We start from the raw sequence: 24,637 nt of genomic DNA, 5'->3' as shown, positions 1-24,637 counted from the left end.
CCTGTCGCCTATTGAAAATGTGTGGCGCATTATGAAGCGCAAAATACGACAGCTGAGACTGTTGAACAACTGAAGTCGTACATCAAGCAAGAATGGGAAAGAATTCCACCTACAAAGCTTCAACAATTAGTGTCCTCAGTTCCCAAACACTTATTGAGTGTTGTTAGAAGGAAAGGTGATGTAACACAGTGGTAAACATACCACTGTCCCAACTTTTTTGAAACATGTTGCAGGCATCCATTTTAAAATGAGCAAATATTTGCACAAAAACAATAAAGTTTACCAGTTTGAACATTAAATATCTTGCCTTTGTGGTGCATTCAATTGAATATAGGTTGAAGAGGATTTGCAAATCATTGTATTCTGTTTTTATTTACATTTTACACAGCGTCCCAACTTCATTGAATTGGGATTGTAGTTGTTTAACAGTAATTGGCTTCACACAGCCACTAACCATTAGTGAAAAACGTTTTTGTGTTATCATTCATATTCTGTGAATAATGGCCAAAAAAAAATAAAATAAAAATATCTGCCAGGGTATGTGAAATTTTGAGCACAAATGGTTATAGCGTTTGGTCACAACCAATATATTGGTTGTGAAGCCTTCAATAAATGGTGACATTTCACCTCTCTTTGTTGGTGGGGATACAAAATATTAAACTGTTTTCAAGTTTGAGAAAACTCTTCATTTAGTTATGTGATGTATTTTCTTTAAAGCAGTTTTTTTAAGCAGGATTTGTCTTGTGTGACACAATTGTCAGGCTCAATTCCTAATGATGTTTTAAAACGACTCAAATTTTACAAACATGAACTTGTCCATTCAGCCGATATATTACCTGAGCATCAGGGACAGCAGGGTATTGTTGTGTGTGTGTGCGTGCGTGCTCAAAGTAAATCTCTGCAACTTGATATAAATTAATTAAAAATATAAAAGCCAAGATGATGGGTTGCAAAAGTAATGGAACACTTTGGAATAATACCTGTAAATAATCACTTATTGCCAAGTTTCTTCAGACAAGTCAGGGGATGAACATTCCCAAGTCACTGAACTTTGGACTTTACTTACATCAGTTATGAAAAAATACAAACAATATGGCACTCTATGGTAAATCTGTGTGGAGTAGCGAGTTCTCAAAAACTACGAGACTGTGCAAGAAGAGCGAGGAAAGCCACCAAAACACCCAGACAACCCAGAAGAAGTTACAGGCTTCTTTGGGTGTGATTTAGGAAATTCTGTATAGTGTGTATTTGCATTCTGTATCCCCAGTTATACAGCTTCATGATGAAGTGTTGTAGAGGATTTTCTTTTACCAAAACATCAGCTCTAGGCTTACATGTCGGATGTATCGTCTGGCAAATTGTAGCTGAACTTTCAGGTCTTCTTTGTAAGAAAATCCTTCTCTGTTTGTAGAGGTTTGCTTTCAGTTTGTGTTTTATGGAAGGTAATTTCGGAAGTTATTATTTTTTGTAGTTTTTGTATTTAAAATAACATCAACAAATTAAAATGTGTGAAATACCAAGTGTTACAATACTTTTGGAGGGCGCTGTAGGTGCACCAAGCTTGTAGCATCATATTCAAGAAGACTTGAGGTTGTAATTGCTGCCAAAGGTGCATCAACAAAGCATTGAGCAAAGGGTGTGAATACTTATGACCATGTGATTTCTTAGTTTTTTATTTTCAATAAATTTGTGAGAATTAAAAAAAACTTTTTTCATGTTGTCATTATGGGGTGTTGGGTGTTGTAAGTAGAAATTATGGAGAAAAAATTAACTTACTTCAAGCGCTGTGAATATGATCTGGATCCACTGCATATACAGTAGTGTTCAGAATAATAGTAGTACTATGTGACTAAAAAGATGAATCCAGGTTTTGAGTATATTGTAACCCAACGACTGTGAAGGCGTATGACGGCTGCAGCAGGTCCTCAGACCCTGATCATCTGGAGTTTCCCAGACACCAGATCAGGTTGAGGATCTGCAACGACCTTCTTGTGTTTAACGAACCCACGCTCAGGCATCTCTAGATTGATCCTGGATGTAGATTTTCTCCGCGTCCACCATCCCATCTTGGAATCGATTGAGGTGATCTTCCTCACCACTGAGAGATTGCCACGATGAGATCAGCAAAATTTTATTATTGACTGGACACCATAGTCACATGATGAAGTCCTCATTAGTCAAAAACACCATTACAGACAGACGTATGTTCTTCTACATTTACAACCCCTGGCAAAAATGATGGAATTACCAGCCTTGGAGGATTTTCATTCAGTTGTTTAATTTTGTAGAAAAAAGCAGATCACAGACATGACACAAAATTAAAGTCATTTCAAATGGAAACTTTCTGGCTTTAAGAAACACTATAAGAAATCAGGAAAATTGTGGCAGTCAGTAACGGTTACTTTTTTAGACCAAGCAGAGGGGAAAAAATATGGAATCACTCAATTCTGAGGAAAAAATTATGGAATCATGAAAAACAAAAGAACGCTCCAACACATCACTAGTATTTTGTAGCACCACCTCTGGCTTTTATAACAGCTTGCAGTCTCTGAGGCATGGACTTAATGAGTGACAAACAGTACTCTTCATCAGTCTGGCTCCAACTTTCTCTGATTGCTGTTGCCAGATCAGCTTTGCAGGTTGGAGCCTTGTCATGGACCATTTTCTTCAACTTCCACCAAAGATTTTCAATTGGATTAAGATCCGGACTATTTGCAGGCCATGACATTGACCCTATGTGTCTTTTTCCAAGGAATGTTTTCACAGTTTTTGCTCTATGGCAAGATGCATTATCATCTTGAAAAATGATTTCATCATCCCCAAACATCCTTTCAATTGATGGGATAAGAAAAGTGTCCAAAATATCAACATAAACTTGGGCATTTATTGATGATATAATGACAGCCATCTCCCCAGTGCCTTTACCTGACATGCAGCCCCATATCATCAATGACTGTGGAAATTTACATGTTCTCTTCAGGCAGTCATCTTTATAAATCTCATTGGAACGGCACCAAACAAAAGTCCCAGCATCATCACCTTGCCCAATGCAGATTTGAGATTCATCACTGAATATGACTTTCATCCAGTCATCCACAGTCCACGATTGCTTTTCCTTAGCCCATTGTAACCTTGTTTTTTTTCTGTTTAGGTGTTAATGATGGCTTTCATTTAGCTTTTCTGTATGTAAATCCCATTCCTTTTAGGCGGTTTCTTACAGTTCGGTCACAGACGTTGACTCCAGTTTCCTCCCATTCGTTCCTCATTTGTTTTGTTGTGCATTTTCGATTTTTGAGACATATTGCTTTAAGTTTTCTGTCTTGACGCTTTGATGTCTTCCTTGCTCTACCAGTATGTTTGCCTTTAACAACCTTCCCATGTTGTTTGTATTTGGTCCACAGTTTAGACACAGCTGACTGTGAACAACCAACATCTTTTGCAACATTGCGTGATGATTTACCCTCTTTTTAAGAGTTTGATAATCCTCTCCTTTGTTTCAATTGACATCTCTCGTGTTGGAGCCATGATTCATGTCAGTCCACTTGGTGCAACAGCTCTCCAAGGTGTGTTCACTCCTTTTTAGATGCAGACTAATGAGCAGATCTGATTTGATGCAGGTGTTAGTTTTGGGGATGAAAATTTACAGGGTGATTCCATAATTTTTTCCTCAGAATTGAGTGAGTCCATATTTTTTTCCCTCTGCTTGGTCTAAAAAAGTAACCGTTACTGACTGCCACAATTATTTTTCCTGATTTCTTATAGTGTTTCTTAAAGCCAGAAAGTTGCCATTTGAAATGACTTAAGTTTTGTGTCATGTCTGTGATCTGCTTTTTTTTCTACAAAATTAAACAACTGAATGAACATCCTCCAAGGCCGGTGATTCCATAATTATTGCCAGGGGTTGTATATTGTGGTGTTTTGCGTGTGCTGAGTGAACATCAGCCCTCTGATGTTCACTCTTTTGGTTCTTGGTGGAAGTTTGCACTTTAATTGTTGCCCTTCGGGTTCATAATGTCATTTGTTTTACATGAGAAACCTCCCCCTGCACATCAGTGTGCACATTGTTGCTGTTGGCTCTAATGGGTGGGAATAAGCAGATGATTGATGGTTGGTCATGGCGCCGCGCCGTTTCGTCTCACCTGTCAGCCGGCGCCGGTGCTCTGCCGAAAAACAGTGACAGCACAGTGTTTGTCACAGCTGTCAGTCTCCTGACAGAGACCTGTCTGCACTGTCCGGCACGGTTAGACAGATGGGCCGCATAAGCGCTGAGTAGATTGACCTGATTTGCATGAGTGTGCGCGCTCCATGCAGATGTGGGTAACACCATGTCAAGGTTAGTTAGAGCTGGTGATGGCTGATTAGCCAGCTGGCAGGAGTCTGTTTAGGAAATATGACGGTTTCACCTCCTCTCTCTCTCTCTTTCTCTACATACGTATATCTCTTGACCCTCTCTCACTCCAGTTTCCCAGAATCCCTTCCTGCTCTCAGCATTCATTACGTCTCACCTGGAGTTGTATTTTAGCTTCGTTTTTACTTGCTTCCAGTCGATTTTCACCATTACTGTGTCTTATATAACAATGCGCCACATTAGCATCAAATGAAATGTTTTGTGTTTTGCATGTGCACGCTGCAGGTTGCAGAGATGCACGGTGAGCTGATCGAGTTTAATGAGCGCCTGTACCGCTCGCTCATGGCCAAAGACCACCTCATCGTCCAGATGAGACAAGAACTCATTGACCTGAGAGGACCGGTGAGTCAACCCACACACACAAAATGGTTTCTCTCTCTTCAGCCTCTCACATGCTGTTTCTGTTCGACAGCGGCCTCTTACAGTTCATGTCCAGCAGGTGTGTGTGTGAGAAAGAGGGAGATCATCTGTCAGTCTCTTCTGTATGGCCTTCTTTATTGCAAACACTATGAACCCAGTATATTTCATGTTTTTTTTGTTTGTTAATACACATCCATTTCTACATTTAAGGCGTGCCACACATTACAAAAAGGGGCACTTTATTCTAAACATAAGCGTTGAACTTCACTTCCATCAATCATTTAGACCTACGTGGGACTTACTGTTTGATAAATTTGTGTCAAGTAGACAATTCTCAAAAATTGAGACAAGACATGCTGACTAGACACCCATGATGGCACTGAAAGATGTATGTGCTCTTGTGGATGTGAGTGGATTAACTGGGAAAGTTGCCACATTGTGTTCTTCTTCACAGCTTCACGTTTGAGTGGAGTAGAGAAGGATTAGAAGTTCTTTGCTTGCAAGAAAACCTCTCCCTTCTGAGTCCGCTCTCTGAATATCAGTGCACCAGATAGTGGAGAACGTGCGTCTTAAAAGGTGTAAAAGATGACAGTCTGGTTTATTTCTTTTTTTTTTACCTACACATGTCCTGATTAATAGGGATGTGAATCGTACAACATCTCATGATTCAATTCGATTCCGATTCTTGGGGTGACGATTCGATTCAGAATCGATTTTCGATTCAAAGAGCTCTGAGAAATAGTTATATTACTTAAAAAATGTTTATGTTTAAGAAAATGCAGCTTTACAAGGTTAATCAAGTGATTCTATAGATGTAAATTTACTTATCTGCTTTGCTTGTTCAGAGTTGGCTGGCAGTTTAGCGAAGCGCTGGTCAGTATTCGGCAGATACCGCTGCTCCCCTCTTTTAGCTCCAGATGATGGCGTAGCATGTGGGCTTGCAGATTTGAAGTGTTTCCGAAGTACTTGACTTTCATTTTGCAGATTTTGCACACTGCATAAGTCATGTCAAGCTCCTTCTTACGCAGTAAATAATAAAATCCAAAATGTGCCCAAACATTTGCCTTCAGCAAAGATGGTGCTGGCTGAATTAGCTCTTTATCCACCATGCTAAGCTGCAGCTCACGAATGTTTGAAGCACACCGGACCCTCCCCTCATAGGGACGCTGCAGTACGGAAGCCGTTGCCTGACAAACATGACAGTACACGCAGCGAGTAAGTAAGAAAATGTTAAAAAAAAATGCTTTTTAAAAATCGATTCTTGGACATTTTGGATCAATTCAGAATTGTAATAAATAAGAATCACGATTCGGATGTGAATCGATTTTTTTCCGGCACACCTACTGATTAAATCCATCTCCTTTGCACTCTAGTTTGTGATCACGTTTTGTGCCACATGAATGACATGGACTTGGCCACACCCCCTAAATGCATTTATGTCAGGCACTTAGATTTTTTTAAGATGGGGTTATTGATTTTTCAGCAGATGACATTGAGCTGCAAACATCAGTGGAGATACTTTGATGTGTTACAGAAAGAGATGAACGTATCATTTGTCAACATTTGCCTTATGATGTCACAGACGTCTGGAGTCCCACCCCCTCCTCTGTGGGTTGGTTTGAGTAATAATGTCAGAGTGTTATCGCTCTGTTAGTGGAGATAAACACTTCCTGAGTGCTCTTCTGCTTCAAACTGTTCCAAAGACAGTGTGTGTATTGAACTGTGCACATCTCGTATTTTGAAGCAAAGCATCATCTCACTGTTACAGACGTGTGTGTGTGTGTGTGTGTGTATATACATATACACTCAACAAAAATATAAACGCAACACTTTTGGTTTTGCTCCCATTTTGTATGAGATGAACTCAAAGATCTAAAACTTTTTCCACATACACAATATCACCATTTCCCTCAAATATTGTTCACAAACCAGTTTAAATCTGTGATAGTGAGCACTTCTCCTTTGCTGAGATAATCCATCCCACCTCACAGGTGTGCCATACCAAGATGCTTATTAGACACCATGATTAGTGCACAGGTGTGCCTTAGACTGCCCACAATAAAAGGCCACTCTGAAAGGTGCAGTTTTATCACACAGCACAATGCCATAGATGTCACAAGATTTGAGGGAGCGTGCAATTGGCATGCTGACAGCAGGAATGTCAACCAGAGCTGTTGGCTCGTGTATTGAATGTTCATTTCTCTAGCCATAAGCCGTCTCCAAAGGCGTTCAGAGAATTTGCAGTACATCCAACCAGCCTCACAACCGCAAGACCCACGTGTAACCACACCAGCCCAGGACTCCACATCCAGCATGTTCACCTCCAAGATCGTCTGAGACCAGCCACTCGGACAGCTGCTGAAACAGTCCGGTTTGCATAACCAAAGAATTTCCTGCACAAACTGTCAGAAACTGTCTCAGGGAAGCTCATCTGCATGCTCGTCATGGCTCGTCGTCCTCATCGGGTCTCGACCTGACTCCAGTTCATCGCCATAACCGACTTGAGTGGGTTAAATGCTCACATTCACTGGCGTTTGGCACGTTGGAGAGGTGTTCTCTTCACAGATGATGCCAAGGAGATGTGTTGCACTGCATGAGGCAAATGGTGGTCACACCAGATACTGCCTGGTATCCCCCCTCAATAAACAAAACTGCACCTTTCAGAGTGGCCTTTATTGTGGGCAGTCTAAGGCACACCTGTGCACTAATCATGGTGTCTAATCAGCATCTTGATATGGCACACCTGTGAGGTGGGATGGATTATCTCAGCAAAGGAGAAGTGCTCACTATCACAGATTTAGACTGGTTTGTGAACAATATTTTGAGGGAAATGGTGATATTGGGTATGTGGAAAAAGTTTTAGATCTTTGAGTTCATCTCATACAAAATAGGAGCAAAACCAAAAGTGTTGCATTTATATTTTGTTGAGTATATATATGCATGCCATTTCCTCAACTATTCTGATTCTTTTTCCTCCTTCCAGCTTCCAGGAGATTTAGTCAAACGTCAGAACGACCCGAGTCTCTCAGACTTTGAGACGTAAGAACCTTTCATTCTTAATTCCCCCCATGTTGTGTTTCCCTTTGTTCATTGTTCATTGACTTGTTTTCAAACCTGTGTCTCATTCTGAGGTAGAACTAGTCTACGCTAATCAGTTGATTTTCATAAAGCTTATAAAAGGCAGAGTCTCTGTTGTGAAAGTGTAGTGACACGACCCACAACAGGGGGCGCAAATGAACGGTCAATAGATGAGCCAAAAAGTAACAATTTAATGTTGTGAAATGTGCACAACGAATATACAGACAATCTCAGAATATGATTACAGTCAAATTACAAAGGTGACGTGTGGCAGGCTCAAGGATAGAAGACGTCTGTCCTGAGAAGGGCAGGAACCACACGATGTCTTCTGCCACCACCGAACCTGGTGAATACTGGAGCCGCCAAGGTCCCGAATTCCCAGGTGATCACCATCTCCGACTGTCGGATCTGGTACTGCTGGCAAGAACAAAGACAGTCAAGTGTGGGTGTGTGTACACCCAGTAACAACAACGGTGGGAATGCCACCTCCACCTCTCACTCAATATGTGATGAGTACCGCAGTGATTTCTCAGGGGAAAAGAGTGCCGTCCTGCACTCACTCAGCTTCCACAGATAGAGGAACCGGTACTCCTGCAAACAACTCACATATACAGATATATTGTAACACAAAACCGGCTGAGGATATTACCTTCATGAAGTAACGATATCTTGGCGATGAGGTGGAGATGACGTCTGGGTTTTATGGAGTGGAGGTGAGGAAGAATGAGTGACAGCTGTCAGGGAAGTATGAGTAACAGCTGTCACTTCCCGGCTGTGTACCGGGCGGCAGCGCCCTCATCGTGCCTGAAGCCCGCACTTCAGGCAGGGCGCCCTCTGGTGGTGGGCCAGCAGTACCTCCTCTTCTGGCGGCCCACAAAACAGTCCTCATTCTGCAGACGGCGTCACTTTGAGCGACCTGACAGGAACAAAGTCGATCTGGTAGAAATCTGGTCAGGATGTCCTGTCCAGGATGTCGGACTCACCAACTGCACAGCGACTGGACAAAACCCTCCACGTCTTCATCCACAAGGTTTTCTGAAGAGCAGTCTTTGGAAGGGCGGCTCCAATGTCCGCCATCTTGGCAGCGCCTGTCCTCCACCGAGCTGGGCGGATGCAACGAGCGTGTGGCCAATATTAATATTTCAATAAAATGTCTGATTTCATCACAAATAGATCACCCACTTCATGCCAGACGGTAGCAGATCCATCCCACCTTGTACACAACTCTCGTACTGCAAACTCTCAAATCGATGTCATTGTCGGTCAAACTGACTGATTTGGAAATTGTGTGCATGTGTAAAATAATTAATGAATTAAGAAAAAAAATTCCCCATGCACATGCAGACAAAAGTTATTGTGAGTTGCCAGAGATATTTACGGAACTTGTGAAATACCAGCGGCGTGCTGATGATGTTGCTACAGTTTAAGCGACAAAAAATGTTTATGTTGCATTTTATGATGTATTGGGGTCACAAAATTAATTAAATTTACTGTTGGCATTTAAGGCAACTTTCATCAGCTCTCATAACCTTTTTTTTTTTCCAGAAGTAAACAACATCCTGATCTGGAGCTCTGTGGTTTCCTGCCTTTCAAGTACCATAAAGATAAAGTACCATCTATATGGCTTTGCCTGTGGTGATGATTTTATTTTAATTTTATGTTCTTTATTTTGAGTTCTTAATCATTAAAAGACTTGGATTTCCATATCAGCCTGCAGTCTCCTCTCAGTAGTTCCTGCATCATGCAGGAGAACCTCTGGAGCTAAAGTTCAAGAAGTAAACTGATTCCTGAGTTCTCGGTGCAGAACGTCGGGTGAGTTGTGGAGTTGCTGAAAAGTTTCCTCGCTGGTGAAAAGGTTCCTGTGGTGCAGATGTCCTGGTTCCATCGTGACCGAATTAAATTCAGTTTCTAGCAGAATCGGCTGTAATTTGAGTTTTGCCGTCGCGCTGACACGGCGCTGATGCTGACGCGACCAGAGATAATGATCACGATGATGATGATGTTAATGAAGATAGCGTTGTTGTTTGTGTCACTCAGGGCTCATCGCGCTCTCATCAATGTGTGGATCCCCTCTGTGTTCCTGCAGGGCAGAGCCGCCAACGCCTACCACGTCTACCAGGTACATTAGCAGCGGCCGCTTCTGTTTACGAGGCACAATTACAGAGTGCAGTCAGCACGCCGGGTTCTATTGCTTTATTCGCCTAGTGGCTATTTTGATTATTGCTATGTTGGGAGCTGGGGTTGGGGAGCGGGGGCAGGTTGGCTGGCACTGATGGAAACCAAATTCCGCCCTCACTGAGGAGCGCTGATCATTAAGGCGCTGTGCTGCTGCAGACATGTTGTGCTTGTGCACATCACATTGCAGATGTTTGTCGGTTCGGCGGTCTGTCTGTGTATTTTTGTGTGTATGTCTGATTGTTGGGGTGGGGGGGGGGAGCAGTGACACAGCTGAGGTGTAGCACCTTGTTAGTGTGATAGACACTGTTAAAGGTGACTGTGGTGGGGGGGGGCATTGTCGTCTACTTTGCTCCATAACTTGACAGATACAAGAACTGTTGCCTCATGTAGGTTTAGATTTAAGTCGCTCTCCAGTCCAGTTCCCAGCAGATCTGACACGGACAAGTACCCAGAAACAATCAGACGAACCAGGATGTTAGTTAGCAGGTTTGTGAAGAAATACTTACCGAGTGACTAGAAGCTCCATTTAACTTTTAGGACTGTTTAACACTTAATCTGTTTTACTTTTCTTTTTATTACCCTGTGCTGCAACACAAACAGGGATTGTAATCACTCTTTTGTCTCTGTGTGTGTGTGTGTGTGTGTGGTGTGTGTGGGTGTGTGTGTGTGTGTTGTGTGGTGTGTGTGTGTGGTTGTGTGTGTGGTGTGTGTGTGTGTGTGTGTTGTGTGTGTGTGCTGTGTGTGTGTGTGTGTGGTGTGAGCGAGCGAGCGGAAGAGACCCAGTGAGAGAGAGAGAAGGGATTTTCACCAAAATTGATGGGAATATTACTTGGATTTGTGTGTACAGGTAATTAATGTTTGGAACAGATTGATCAAAGGTCAAGCAAACCATCACCCCCCCCCCCCCCCCCCCCCCCCCACACACACACACACACACACACCCCAATGTGGCTTTAGGTTTTGATCAAAAGCTCATATTGATCTACAAAATATTTGTGATCGATTTGGTACAAGAGGAAACACACATCAGGCACGTCCAGCTGGGAGGAGACCCCGGGGAAGACCCAGGACTAGGTAGAAAGATTATATCTCCTGGGAACGCCAAGGGATCCCTCAGTCTGAGGTGGTGTATGTGGCCCAGGAAAGGGGAGTTTGGGGCTCCCTACTGGAGCTGTTGCCCCCCACTACCCGATTCGGTTGAAGATCAGATGAGATGGTATAAGACAAGTCTGGTAGCGTGTGCTGATGCTGCCCCTTTTCCTCATCCACAACACCACGGAACCCCCTCGAGTCCTGGATGCCAACCACCCAGGCAGACACAGGTCCATTCCCATACCTTTAAAATAACCGTCTATCTGGTGCAGGTTGGCAAACACTGGTCACGACCATCTCCATTCCATAAAGTGTTTCCTCTTCATGTCACCTGGGGCTCGAGATTCTTCCACAAAGGCAGATTTCTGAATTAGAAGACAACGCACTGCTTTGTGTCTGTAGAGGACCGGAGTAGACACACTGTGCCGTCCTAATATCGTGTGTAGAGGTGACCAAATCCTCAGCACGGACACCTCGGTCAGGACTGACCACTCCTGAGCTCAGCTTTTACATAGTGGATGAGGACTCCCAACGCGGGCCTCGAGCTGAGCGCCATCTGACACCTTATCACTGAAGTCATCTCGGGGCTCTCTGTGGGGCCGAAGCCGGACAAAGGTAACGAGATGCTTTCGTTGTGATTCCTCTCACTGCTGTTCCTGACAGCTGTAGGCGCACGCGCACAAATTCTTCCATGTTTCTTCGTTCAGTAGCGTGAAAATGTGTCAGCATTTCTCAACAAAAGTGATGAAATTAGTGAGTATAGCCGTCGTTGCCAGTGGTGGAATTTAGAATGCTGAATGTGATGTAAATTACAGCGTGCTGTTGAGAAGGTGACTTCTCTTCCCTACAATTAGCAGCTTATTACTCCAGCTGAAGTCATGAAAACACATTCAGAGGCTCCATTCTTGATTGCATGGTGCAAACTTTATTTAACACTGGGCTGGAGACAGAAAAACTCCTTCCTATCAGCCAGAATCATGATGATGATGAGGTTACCTCATTTTTAACCTGAGGCCATCAAATATGGCCATCGGGTATTGCAAAGGGTTTGCGTCTGTCTGTCTGTGCTCACGCTTAAGTCCAGTCCTGTTACTGCCACAGTCCTTCAAATTCACAGGGAACATTCTGTGGACACAGAGCTTGGACAAGTTCGAAGATGGCTTACCTTGACGGTGTTTAAGAGGTTAAAAAGCCACATTCTCTTTCAATCTGTTCTATTTTATTTTTGAGTGGCAGGGTGACAGCCAGTCAGAGTAGAGCTGCAACTTGACGTCAGTGGCTGGTCTCATCTATGTGTTTTATATACATGTTTCTCATATGTTATGTACGCGCTAGTGAGAAATACATATTTCTAAAACTGAAAATGCTGTTTTTGAACACCTAATAACACCTCTGGAGTTATTTACAAGACATTTCGTGGATGTTAGCATGGTGAAGTCACAGGCTGGTAGCTAGCTGCAAAACTCTTTTGTTTTTGTGTAAATCTACTTTTTTCTTATATATTACCATATTGGCCTCTCTTAATTGGCTTCCTGTTAATTCTAGAATAGAATTTAAAATTCTTCTTCTTACTTATAAGGTTTTGAATAATCAGGTCCCATCTTATCTTAGGGACCTCATAGTACCATTATCACCCCAATAGAGCACTTCACTCTGACTGCAGCCTTACTTGTAGTTCCTAGGGTTTGTAAGAGTAGAATGGGAGGCAGAGCCTTCAGCTTTCAGGCTCCTCTCCTGTGGAACCAGCTCCCATTCAGATCAGGAGACAGACACCCTCTCTACTTTTAAGATTAGGCTTAAAACTTCCTTTTGCTAAAGCTTATAGTTAGGGCTGGATCAGGTGACCCTGAACCATCCCTTAGTTATGCTGCTATAGACTTAGACTGCTGGGGGGTTCCCATGATGCACTGAGTGTTTCTTTCTCTTTTTGCTCTGTATGCACCACTCTACATTTAATCATTAGTTGATTGATCTCTGCTCCCCTCCACAGCATGTCTTTTTCCTGGTTCTCTCCCTCAGCCCCAACCAGTCCCAGCAGAAGACTGCCCCATCCCTCAGCCTGGTTCTGCTGAGGTTTCTTCCTGTTAAAAGGGAGTTTTTCCTTCCCACTGTCGCCAAGTGCTTGCTCACAGGGGGGTCGTTTTGACCATTGGGGTTTTTCCGTAATTATTGTATGGCCTTGCCTTACAATATAAGGCGCCTTGGGGCAACTGTTTGTTGTGATTTGGCGCTATATAATAAAATTGATTTGATTTGATATATAAAAGCTAGTGAGAAATAAACACTTCAAAAAGTGAAACACTGTTTTGGGAACCTAATAACACCTCTGAAGTTATTTACAAGACATTTCACGGATGTTTAGCATGGTGACATCACAGGCTGATAACTAGCTGCAACACTCCATTTTGTTTGCATGTAAATTTAACCTCTTTTTCATATATTATGCAAAAGCTAGCGAGCATAGGGAAAACACTTCTAAAACTGAAAATGCTGTTTTTGAATACCTAATAACACCTCTGGAGTTATTTACAAGATATTTTGCGGATGTTAGCATAGTGAAATCACAGGTTGGTAGCTAGCTGCAAAACTCCATTTTGTATGTGTGTAAATTTAATCTCTTTTCCATATATTATGCAAAAGCGAGTGAGAAATAGGGAAACAGTTCTAAAACTGAAAATGCTGTTTTTGAACACCAAACAACACCTCTGGAGTTATTTACAAGACATTTCGGGGACGTTAGCATGGTGACATCACAGGCTGGTAGCTAGCTGCAAAACTCTGTTTTGTTTTTGGTGTAAATATAACTTTTCTCATATAATCCATAAAAGCTAGTGAGAAATAAACATTTCTAAAAGTGAAAACACTGTTTTGGAACCTAATACACCCTCTGATGTTATTTACAAGACATTTCGGGGATGTTAGCATGGTGTTGTCACAGGCTGGTAGCTAGCTGCAAAACTCCATTTTGTTTGTGTGTAAATTTAACCTCTCTTTTTCATATATTATGCAAAGCTAGCGAGAAATAGGGAACACTTCTAAAACCTGAAAATGCTGTTTTTGTAACCTGATGACACCTCTGGAGTCATTTAAAAGAAATTTGTGCCGTTAGCGTGCACACTAACATCCGCTAACTCAAGCTAACTTCCTGTGGAGTTAAATTTATCTCATTAATACCTGCAAATGCACAGAGGGTGTGATTTTTGAATACTTCTTGATTTGCACAACTTCTGCTCTTGTCAAAGCTCATGTACACACACACATGCAAGGCCTCCTGCAGACACCGTTGAAACATAAATACTGTTTTGATTGCTGAAGGGGCTTTATTGAACAAGTACAAATTGTATGTAAGACAATAGGATCTTAATAGTTAAACAACTGCAGATTATAAAGAACACAAAGTTCATACAGCCGAGGGTATTTTAGCATTGTGTTATATTTAAAACTTACATCATATTTCATAATGTGAAACAACAACGTGTTACAAATTACTCAAAAATGTAAAGATTTGGAGGTCTAATCATTAGCACAGTGAGTCCTGTATAGGCCCCGAGGTCCTTGTTTCAATACATCTTGGCACACTTCATATACTTGTACTACATATCAAAACACGACACATTACAGTAAAAACCAATTACATTAATTATAGACTGATTATGGCATATACACTATTACAGTTAGATAAAGCAGTTTTAAAATATAGATAGACCAGAACTGGAGCAACGTTTGACTCCTGTACAAACTGAAATTGACCTTTGTCACCATTCTTTTGCTGTTTTTACCCCATAACTCTGTAGCATTCAGTCATAGATAGTCCAAACTATACCTTTTTGGAATCTTCATGACCAGAGAAATAACATGGTACTGTGTGTACTTTCCAACATGTTTGGAGATTTTTAAATGTCAATCCTTCACTGGCCCCTACCTGGCTATAGCTACAACCCTGTCCTGCTTATAATACATAAATATTAATTAAGGGTATATATTTAGTAAGTTATGGGTGGTATGTCTTGCCACCATAGGTGTATTGACACACCCACTTTCAGGGGTTTGGCCCAAGGTCTATATCCTACTGTGTGGCAGCTCACTGTTCCTTGTGTAAGGTCATCAAGCACTACATATTTATCACCCCGTCTTTCAAATCGGCCTGTTTTCTTTATTGTTTTCACATGATCATTTTCACAGAACACAAACATGAATGAACCCAAAGAACTCAATCTCCTTAAAATCATATTAAACACTCTTGACTACCCACATTTGTGCCACGTTTTAGGCAGTAACCAGTGATCACCTGCAGTTTTATCTTCGTCGATGGACTCCAGCAGTGAGCCTGAACATTTTGCATATGTTGCACTGGTGTACCCAATTTTTTCCTTCCTCAGTTAATTGTCCCTTTGAAACTGCTGTCCAGTCCTGGAGCTGGTGTAAAGCTCAGCCCATCTGGTATGTTGGATACTTCTTCGGGCTATAGTCATCTAATGGCTCCCTTCGGAAACAGCTTCTGTTCTTAGACGGGCTAATCGATGGTCAAGGATCTTGGAGTCATTGATGAGGTGAGGTTGTTGTCGCCATTGAACATGGAGCTCAAACTCTCTGGCTGGGGAGTGTCATTAGATCCGAGATTCTCGTGTGTCTGTGTTAACTTCTTGAAGTCTTTTTCTGGATTTTGCTTTGCACAGACACACAAACACACGCACAGACTCACGCACACGCGTACAATCACTCGCCTCAAATTGAAGCAATGATGAGGCCAATGAGCCATAGCACAAGCCAGAGAGAGTTCTGGGAGGTGCAGAGATTAAATGGGAATTTAAATGTCAAGACTCTAACTTTGGTCATTGCATCCTTGTTTGTTGTTTTCACTTAAGGCGGGTCAGAGTGACCTCCAAATCACCACTTTTGTCCCAATCCTAAACTTGACCAGAGAGAAAGACTTTCTTATCACCCCCTCTCACATAACTTGCTTTCACAACAAAAGCAGCATAACTAATTGCAAACTAATGTACCCGCACGTCTAGACTGCAGAGACCGTGTACAGTTTAGGTGCCACTTAAAGGCTCATTTAGGCTCCATTTACATCCATATCTCATTTCAAATGATGCAACCGTCACTCTTCACATACTTCCATGTCTTCTATGTTGACATGGATGTTAAGCAAAACCACTAGAGGGCACTGCACAGGCTCAAAAGCAGGGATCTCCAACTTTTCTGTTGTAGAGAACCTGTCCAGCATGTTTTACAACTGTCCCAGCTCTGCCCCCAGATAATTAACTCAGTCAGGTGTGCCCAGCCAATCAAGAGCTGGGAAACACTAGAGTTAGTTAATCAGTAGAGTATACATGCAAAAAAAAAAAAGCTCCTTCACTGTTCCTGCTGGAGAGTGTAACTGAGCTTTTTGTATGAGAGCTCCTGAATGAATGGGTGAATGTGAGGCATCATTGTAAGCATTTTCAGTAAAGTATAGAACTAGAGGAAGGCGGCTCATTTATCTTGAATGAATGAATGAATGAATGAATGAAAACTGTTTATTTCAAACATTTGATACAACAACAATTACAAGATAGATCAGTAAAGACAACAACAAAAAAGTTCCTACTGTGTACCCAACATGTCCGAAAAGGGGTAGGGTGAAGCATCAGCTTATTTATCCCTACCCCTTCTTCCCCACCAGTAATACCCTTTGCCACATACACATAGATTCCTACACACCTAAACCGATATCATATATATATATAATATACGAGTATTATATATATATACATATATATATACATACACACATCAACATACATACACATATACATACACATATACACATATACATATATATACACATATATATACACAAACATAAATATACACCTACACATACCTACTTACATACAAAATACTATATATTTACAAGCCGAAGCAAAAAAACAAAAACACCCTAACCCTCATTACCCTTCCTCCTCCCTATACCTAGAAAAAACCATATTTTGTACCGCTGTTTGAACTGGTTCATGCTTGGACATTGCTTGAGCCCCACTCCCAATCTGTTCCACATCCTCACCCCACAGACAGAAATACAGAAACCTTTTAATGTTGTTCGTGCCCACTGATGCTTTAAATTAAATTTCCCCCTCAGACTGTAATCCCCTGATCTGTTAAAAAACATATTTTTAATATTTGCTGGAAGTAAATTGTTTATTGCTTTATACACAATTTGTACTGTTTGAAAATGAACCAAGTCTGTGAATTTTAAGAATTTGGATTGTAAAAATAGTGGATTTGTATGATCTCTATAGCCAGTATTATGAATAATTCTTATAGCTCTTTTCTGCATTACTGATAGTGATTGTGTTGTACCTTTATAAGTATTACCCCATACCTCTGCACAGTACTGTAAATATGGTAAAACCAGTGAGCAGTAAAGAATGCGGAGTGAGTTGTGGTCCAGAATATGTTTCGCTTTGTTTAGAACTGAAATGCTTCTTGACAGTTTACTTTGTATATGTTTTATATGAGTCTTCCAGTTTATCTTATCATCTATTATCACCCCCAGAAACCTATTCTCATGTACCCTTTCAATATCTACCCCCTCGACTTGTAACTGAACCTGTATGTCTGTATTACAATAGCCAAATAACATGTATTTTGTTTTACTTAAGTTTAATGATAATTTGTTTCTGTCAAACCATATTTTCAATTTTCCCATTTCTATACTGATCCTCCTCAGTAACTCCTGCAAATCCCCCCCTGAACAAAAAATGCTTGTGTCATCTGCAAATAATACTAATTTTAATATTTGGAAACATTGACAATATCATTTATATAAATTAGAAACAGTTTTGGACCCAATACTGACCCCTGTGGGACACCACAAGCATTGTCCAAGCATGATGATGTATATTCCCCCAACTTCACAAACTGTTTTCTGTTACTTAAGTAGCTTCTCACCCAGTGCAACACCAACCCCCTAATCCCATACTGTTCAAGTTTGATTAATATGTCATGATTGATTGTATCAAAAGCCTTTTTAAGGTCTATAAATATTCCAACTGAATGTAATTTGTGGTCTATGGCATTTGTAATCTCCTCAACTGATTCTATTAATGCAAGTGATGTTGAACTATGTGCTCTGAATCCATATTGACTATCAGTAAGTAATTTATGTTTATTTATGAATTTGTCTAATCTATCATTGAATAACTTTTCTAATAATTTGGAAAATTGTGGAAGCAAAGAAACAGGTCTATAATTTGTGAAGTGGTGTCTATCCCCAGTCTTATACAGTGGCACAACCTTACCTATTTTCATTTGATTGGGAAATTTACCAGTTTGAAATAAGTTACAGATGTATGTTAATGGTTCTACAATCCATTCAATGACCTGTTTTACCACCACCATATCAATTTCATTTAAATCGGTAGATGTTTTATATTTACAATTATTCACAATGTCTATAATTTCTTTTCCATCCACTGCTGTGAGGAACATTGAACAGGGATTTCTTTCTATGAGATTATTATCCCAATCCTCAGGTTGGGAATCGGGAATTTTTTCTGCCAAGCTTGGTCCAATATTTACAAAAAAATTATTAAAACCGTTGACTACCTCATCCTTATTTTCCTTCTTGACATTATTATCAATGAAATACTGAGGGTAACTCTGTTTTTTATTACCATTTTTGATAATGCTATTTAATATATCCCATATTCCTTTAATATTGTTTTTGTTATTATATAATATGTTACTATAATATTCCTTCCTACATACCCGTATAATATTAGTTAATCTATTTTGTATTTCTATATCTATTTTCTGCCTCTTTAGTCTTTAGTTTTATGAATTCTCTATACAGTGTATTTTCTTATTACATGCATTTCGTAACCCTTTCGTCATCCATGGTCGAGCTTGGATTTTTGTTTTCTGTAGTCTTGTTTAATTGGACAATTTTTATCATATAATGATGTAAATATTTGTAAAAAAGTTTCATATGCACTATCAACATCACTTTCACTGTATACCTTTTCCCAGTTTTGCTCCTGTAAATCCTTCTTTAGTGTGTTCATGTTTTCCTCTGTCCGCACTCGCCTGTATTTTATTTTCTCCTCTGGCTGATTCCGCCGATGGTTTCTATTATAAACGATGAAAACTGGTAGATGATCACTAATGTCATTGATTAATAATCCACTCACAGTGTTATTCTCAATATCATTGCTGAATAATTATCAATTAAGGTAGCACTATGGGATGTAATTCTGCTTGGCCCGGTGCTTGTCTCAGATGAGGTCTTGGTGGCAGCAGGCCAAACGAGGAGGCCCCTGTTCCCTCTCCCCAGTTCTGTCCTCCAGTTCCTCCTGGGAAATCCTGACATATTTCCAGTCCAGATTGGGTTCATCAACATTTTCTGGCTCTACCCCATCTCTCCTGCTGTTGGATGTGCCTGAAACAATTCCAAAGGGAGGCAACCAGGTGTCATCATCATTAGATGTCCAAACCACCTCAGTTGAGACCAGAGGTGGGACGAAGTCACTGTCAAGTCATTCTCAAGTCATCAATCTGCAAGTCCCAAGTCAAGTCTCAAGTCATAATGACCACCAATTGTTTGCAAGCTGACCTGAGACTTGACTTGGGACTTGCAGATTGATGACTTGTGAATGACTTGACAGTGACTTTGTCCCATTTCTAATTGAGACATCATTTATTCTGCTGCTTTCTCTTTCAGATGTTAGAGCTCCTCATTCTATCTCTAAGGGGGTGCCGAACCACCCTGTGAAGAATGTATGAGTGATTTCATCCTTTCTGTCAAACCCAAAGTTCATGTTTGTAGGTGAGAGAAGGACTTTAAGTTGGCATCTTTGCTGTTTGGCTCAGGTCTGTCTGATGTAAGACATTATTCTTACCAGTGATGACACGTTGCTGTGTGGTGCTGGACGTTGATACAGATGTTGAAACTGGTGGTCGAACCCTCCTCGCTTATGGAACTGGATTCTTCAACAAAAACAAAAAATGGCGACATGTCAAAAAAAAAGCCATTACAGTAATGTCACTAAATTAGATGTAAACATTTCTTGTCATGCTGACTTTAGGTGTTTTTGTCAGAAGCTAATACTTTAAAGAGGAGCACAGAGTTAGCTAGCTCGCTAGCTCACTGTGTCCACATACATGAGGCAACAATGTTACTTTAACACAAGTTTAGACTCAAAATCTTTATTTGTTATTGTGTGCTTCCCACCAATGGGATAAGTAATGTTAAACGGTGCTTTCAAGCAGACTATAAACAAGTCACAAAAACACTTACCATCCATCGCTTCCAACAAAGCCGTGGCCAAGTTGCAGTCATCCAGCCTCCGGGTGCTCGCCGGTCGGTGTCCGTAAACAGCGTTCCTTCGGTCGAACTGTTTCCAGCCCTTATGGTCCGACCTACTCCGTCGTTGTGGTCCTGTAATCACTTTTAAGGTTTTTCAGCTGTTCTCTGTGTTGCTGTAATGTCCGGTATCCGTGAGCGGCTAAAGACTGGGAAATTTTCTCATTTCGGATCACTTCATCCGCCTCTCTGTATTCTCTCCTCCGCCACCAAACACAGAAACGTCCGCAACGTATCCGCGGACCACGTTGTGGTTTTGTGCGAGTAAAAAAAACTTGCCGTGAAACGAAAGAAAAACCCGGTTTCTGGTCAAGTCGCGTAGTGCCGAGTAGTGCTACTTTTGTGTAGTAGAAAGCGCATTTAATGGCAGTCTGGAGTAACACCCATGTTATTACTGATGTGAATCCATCAATCCATTCTTATGTTCCATTTTGCTATCACTTTTGAATTAATTGGCTCAGGTTTCACCCTTGAGGGAGCAGTCCAACATTGTCTTGCAAAGTACCACGGTGCCAGGTTCGGATCTCCTGGGTTTCATTGTTTCCCTCATGCACTCGGCTACAGAACGTCCCCGTGTGTGCGTGTTATAGAGACTGTGTTCAGAAGAAGCCATCAGCATCACCTCATCTGTATCATCTTTGTCTTGGGAGTGAAAATGAGAAAAACACCACTGTACCTCAGACTTCAGGCTTCGTGACGTTAAGTGCAGTGTGAAAGGGATTATTATGTGCACTCGAAACTCTGCCCTTTTCTCTCCTTTTTACTTTTTGCATTAGTCTTCCTTATCTTATTTTCAAACTCCTCCATCCTTTTGTTGCGCTGCCAGATTGCACGGCATTATGGCGGGCTAAACTTGCGTGTACTCTGTTTTTTTCTTTGCATTTTTTTGCTCAGACCCACTTCTCTCTCCAGGCTTCTTGAAATGACTTCCATCTAAATCTCAGTGAGGCTTGTGGCTGAATGAGAAGAAATAAAACAGAGTAGGAGGAGACTGATGGATTTGCTGTATTATTGCTTTGATTTTGCCCTTTGTGGTGACAGAATGAAGCCGTTCGTGGATTCATGCACTCATTTGACGTGTACATATGTGACAAAGTGTAAAAGTTGACTCTGGATTGTTTTGTTTAAGGTGAGGTGTTCTCGTCTGTGATCATCCTGCTGTGCAGCCGCGAAACTCACTGCTGCGCTGCCGTCTGATGACTGTTTCCAGGTCATTGATTAGTAGGTGTTGTGCCTGCGGTGTCAAAGCCGTAGGAGGGATATACAGTCCGTATGGCAGCTGACGGCATCGAGCTTTGAAAGTTTTTCTGGCAAACAAAGACCAAATCGTACTTTTGAGATCAATGACATTGATCTGTTTTTTTCAGATCCAATGTGACTTCCGTAGACTGATTGATCAATAAGAGTGTTGTAAAATCATGATCTTTTCGATGCTGTTTGATGAAGATTTGTGCCCAGAGGAATCTCTGTCTCGTTTTTCTTATCAGAAAGACTTTATTTTTAAGCACTTCTGTAGATCGTCTCCACTCTACCAACATTAACTTCTTCTATCTTCCATCCATCATTCAACTCCTCCCCATCTAATTCCCCCCTCCTCGTCTTACTCTTGTACTCATGAATTTCGTAAAGAGGGCGATTTTTCACTTTTATTTTATGTTAATCAACTTATGTCGACTGTAAAATATATTCATTTAAGGATATTGGTTCAAAATCTCATGAAGTATCCTCATCAGATAGAAATTTTACCGATACTGGGGAGTAAAAAAATTTGCAATACAGTTTTTCTGGCAATACATACATAAAAATGCCAATGATTTCTCACATTTCATTATCAAACCCTTAGAGAAAGAAATATAATTGAGGCTCGGTATTAAAAGTTTAAACATGAAGTTTAGTATAATTAGCTGTAAATATAACCACCAACCAATGTACGCCACGCTGCCATCACTCTGATTGCCAGTCTGCATGATGCATTGCTCAGCATTTTTCAGAAAATAGACTTCTTGTCTATTCTGGCCCCGCCTAGCTGGCAACTGCTTGTTTCTTGTTGTTGTAAAATGCCTACTTTGATTGAAACTGAATGGCAGCTGATCGCTTTGCCGCTGTCTCTTTAGCTAATGTTTTTTAACAATTTTAAAAAACCTGTTTAATCAATTGCCATTGATTCTGTTACCTAGTTACCACATATCTTTTCCTTTCGGCTGTTCCCGTTAGGGGTCGCCACAGCAGATCAATCATTTCCATCTCACCCTGCCCTCTGTAACTTCCTCTGTCACACCATCCACCTGCATGTCTTCCCTCAGCACATCCATAAACCTCCTCTTTGGCCTCCCTCTTCTCCTCCTGCCTGGTGGCTCCATCCTCAGCATCCTTCTCCCTATATACCCTGGGTCCCTCCTCTGCACATGTCCAAACCATCTCAATCTCACCTCTCTGACTTTGTTTCCAAACCGTCCCACCTGAGCTGTGAAAACGAATTATAACAAATGGTCCAAATTCAACCAACCCAATCTGCTTAACCAATAATTGGCATCACTTTTTTTTTTTTACCAAAATTGGAGCAACTGTAGTTTTTGACCACCGTACAAACTAATATTAGCCTTTGTTGCCATTTTTGCTGTTTTTACCCCATAACTCCATAGTGTTTGGTTATTAATACCATAGCTTGTTGGAATCTTTATGATCAGACAAACAATGTGGTGTACTTTTCAATATGATTGGAGTATTTTTATATTTTGACCTCTGTGTAATTCTTCATTGAGCCCTACTTGACTATACCTGCACTGCATAATGGTTTTCATACAGTTTTGTGAAGGACATGGGATACTGCACACAGGTGACCTCCAGGAGTAGAATTGTGGACCTCCAACATGGACTATTTATATATGTAAAAAAACGAATGATAAAAAAAAAAGTTTGGCTAATGTTGATGTTTTATGGTTTCATAGTTTGGGTCTGTTTGCTGTTCATAGTACAAATTGTGTCCATTCAACAAAGATGCTCAGATTCATAGTTTAAACATGGAAAAATATCAGTGGCATGTAATCCTTTATCGTATAAAAGCCTTTTTCAGAGGAAGTGTTCCATTGTTTGTGGCGTGTCACAGTTTCGCCGCTTCATTACGCTCACCGAAGACATTATAGTTTTGCCTCTGTGTTCCCATTTAACAGGATTACTCAAATTAATGAAGCAGCTTAATGAAACCTGGTGGAAATATTGGTTGTTGTACTTGTAAGCAGAAGAACCCATTAAATTTGTCGTTTTGATCAGGATGCAGATGCAGGAGTAATTTATTAGAGTAATCACAGCAGAAATGAGGGACAATCATTACTTCATACCGGCGCCGTATGGCAGAGGAGGTCAGGCGTGATCCTGATTTATCATCATCACATCTTTGTGATGTCATAAAATGAGAATGTTCCAGGTTAAAGAAAATGTTTTCAGGCAGATCAGAGGAGAAGTAACACTATAACAGCCTCTGCTCCAAAATTAACTTATGAGTCACTTTGTTTACTGAACAGTTTTTTCCTTCAATATACAGTAGTGTTCAGAATAATAGTAGTGCTTGGTGACTAAAAAGATTAATCCAGGTTTTGAGTATATTTCTTATTGTTACATGGGAAACAAGGTACCAGTAGATTCAGTTGAGTGTCACAAATCCAACAACACCAAGCATTGATGATATGCACACTCTTAAGGCTATGAAATTGGGCTATTAGTAAAAAAAAAAAAGTACAAAAGGGGGTGTTCACAATAATAGTAGCATCTGCTGTTGACGCTACAAACTCAAAACTATTATGTTCAAACTGCTTTTTTAGCAATCCTGTGAATCACTAAACTAGTATTTAGTTGTATAACCACAGTTTTTCATGATTTCTTCACATCTGCAAGGCATTAATTTTGTTGGTTTGGAACCAAGATTTTGCTTGTTTACTAGTGTGCTTGGGGTCATTGACTTGTTGAAACACCCATTTCAAGGGCATGTCCTCTTCAGCATAAGGCAACATGACCTCTTCAAGTATTTTGACATATCCAAACTGATCCATGATACCTGGTATGCGATATATAGGCCCAACACCATAGTAGGAGAAACATGCCCATATCATGATGCTTGCACCACCATGCTTCACTGTCTTCACTGTGAACTGTGGCTTGAATTCAGAGTTTGGGTG

At 40.9% G+C, this 24,637-nt stretch overlaps 1 protein-coding gene across 3 annotated transcripts in view; it reads left to right on the top strand.

The window, feature by feature from the left end:
- The window catches only part of snx29 (sorting nexin 29), a 245,953-nt gene that overhangs the window by 144,460 nt on the left and 76,856 nt on the right, over positions 1-24,637 (top strand). For all 3 annotated transcript variants that reach the window (XR_004566372.1, XM_034193391.1, XM_034193390.1), the window contains 3 exons: positions 4,634-4,750; positions 7,752-7,807; positions 9,884-9,965. Coding sequence is in view for 2 of the 3 variants with exons in the window: in XM_034193391.1 (XP_034049282.1) it covers positions 4,634-4,750; positions 7,752-7,807; positions 9,884-9,965 (255 nt within the window). In the remaining variant the exon portion in view is untranslated. The remainder of the gene's footprint in view (positions 1-4,633; positions 4,751-7,751; positions 7,808-9,883; positions 9,966-24,637) is intronic.

Source organism: Thalassophryne amazonica, chromosome 18 (assembly GCF_902500255.1).
Source record: "Thalassophryne amazonica chromosome 18, fThaAma1.1, whole genome shotgun sequence".
NCBI lineage: Eukaryota > Metazoa > Chordata > Actinopteri > Batrachoidiformes > Batrachoididae > Thalassophryne > Thalassophryne amazonica.
This window is presented reverse-complemented; position numbering and strand designations above follow the sequence as displayed.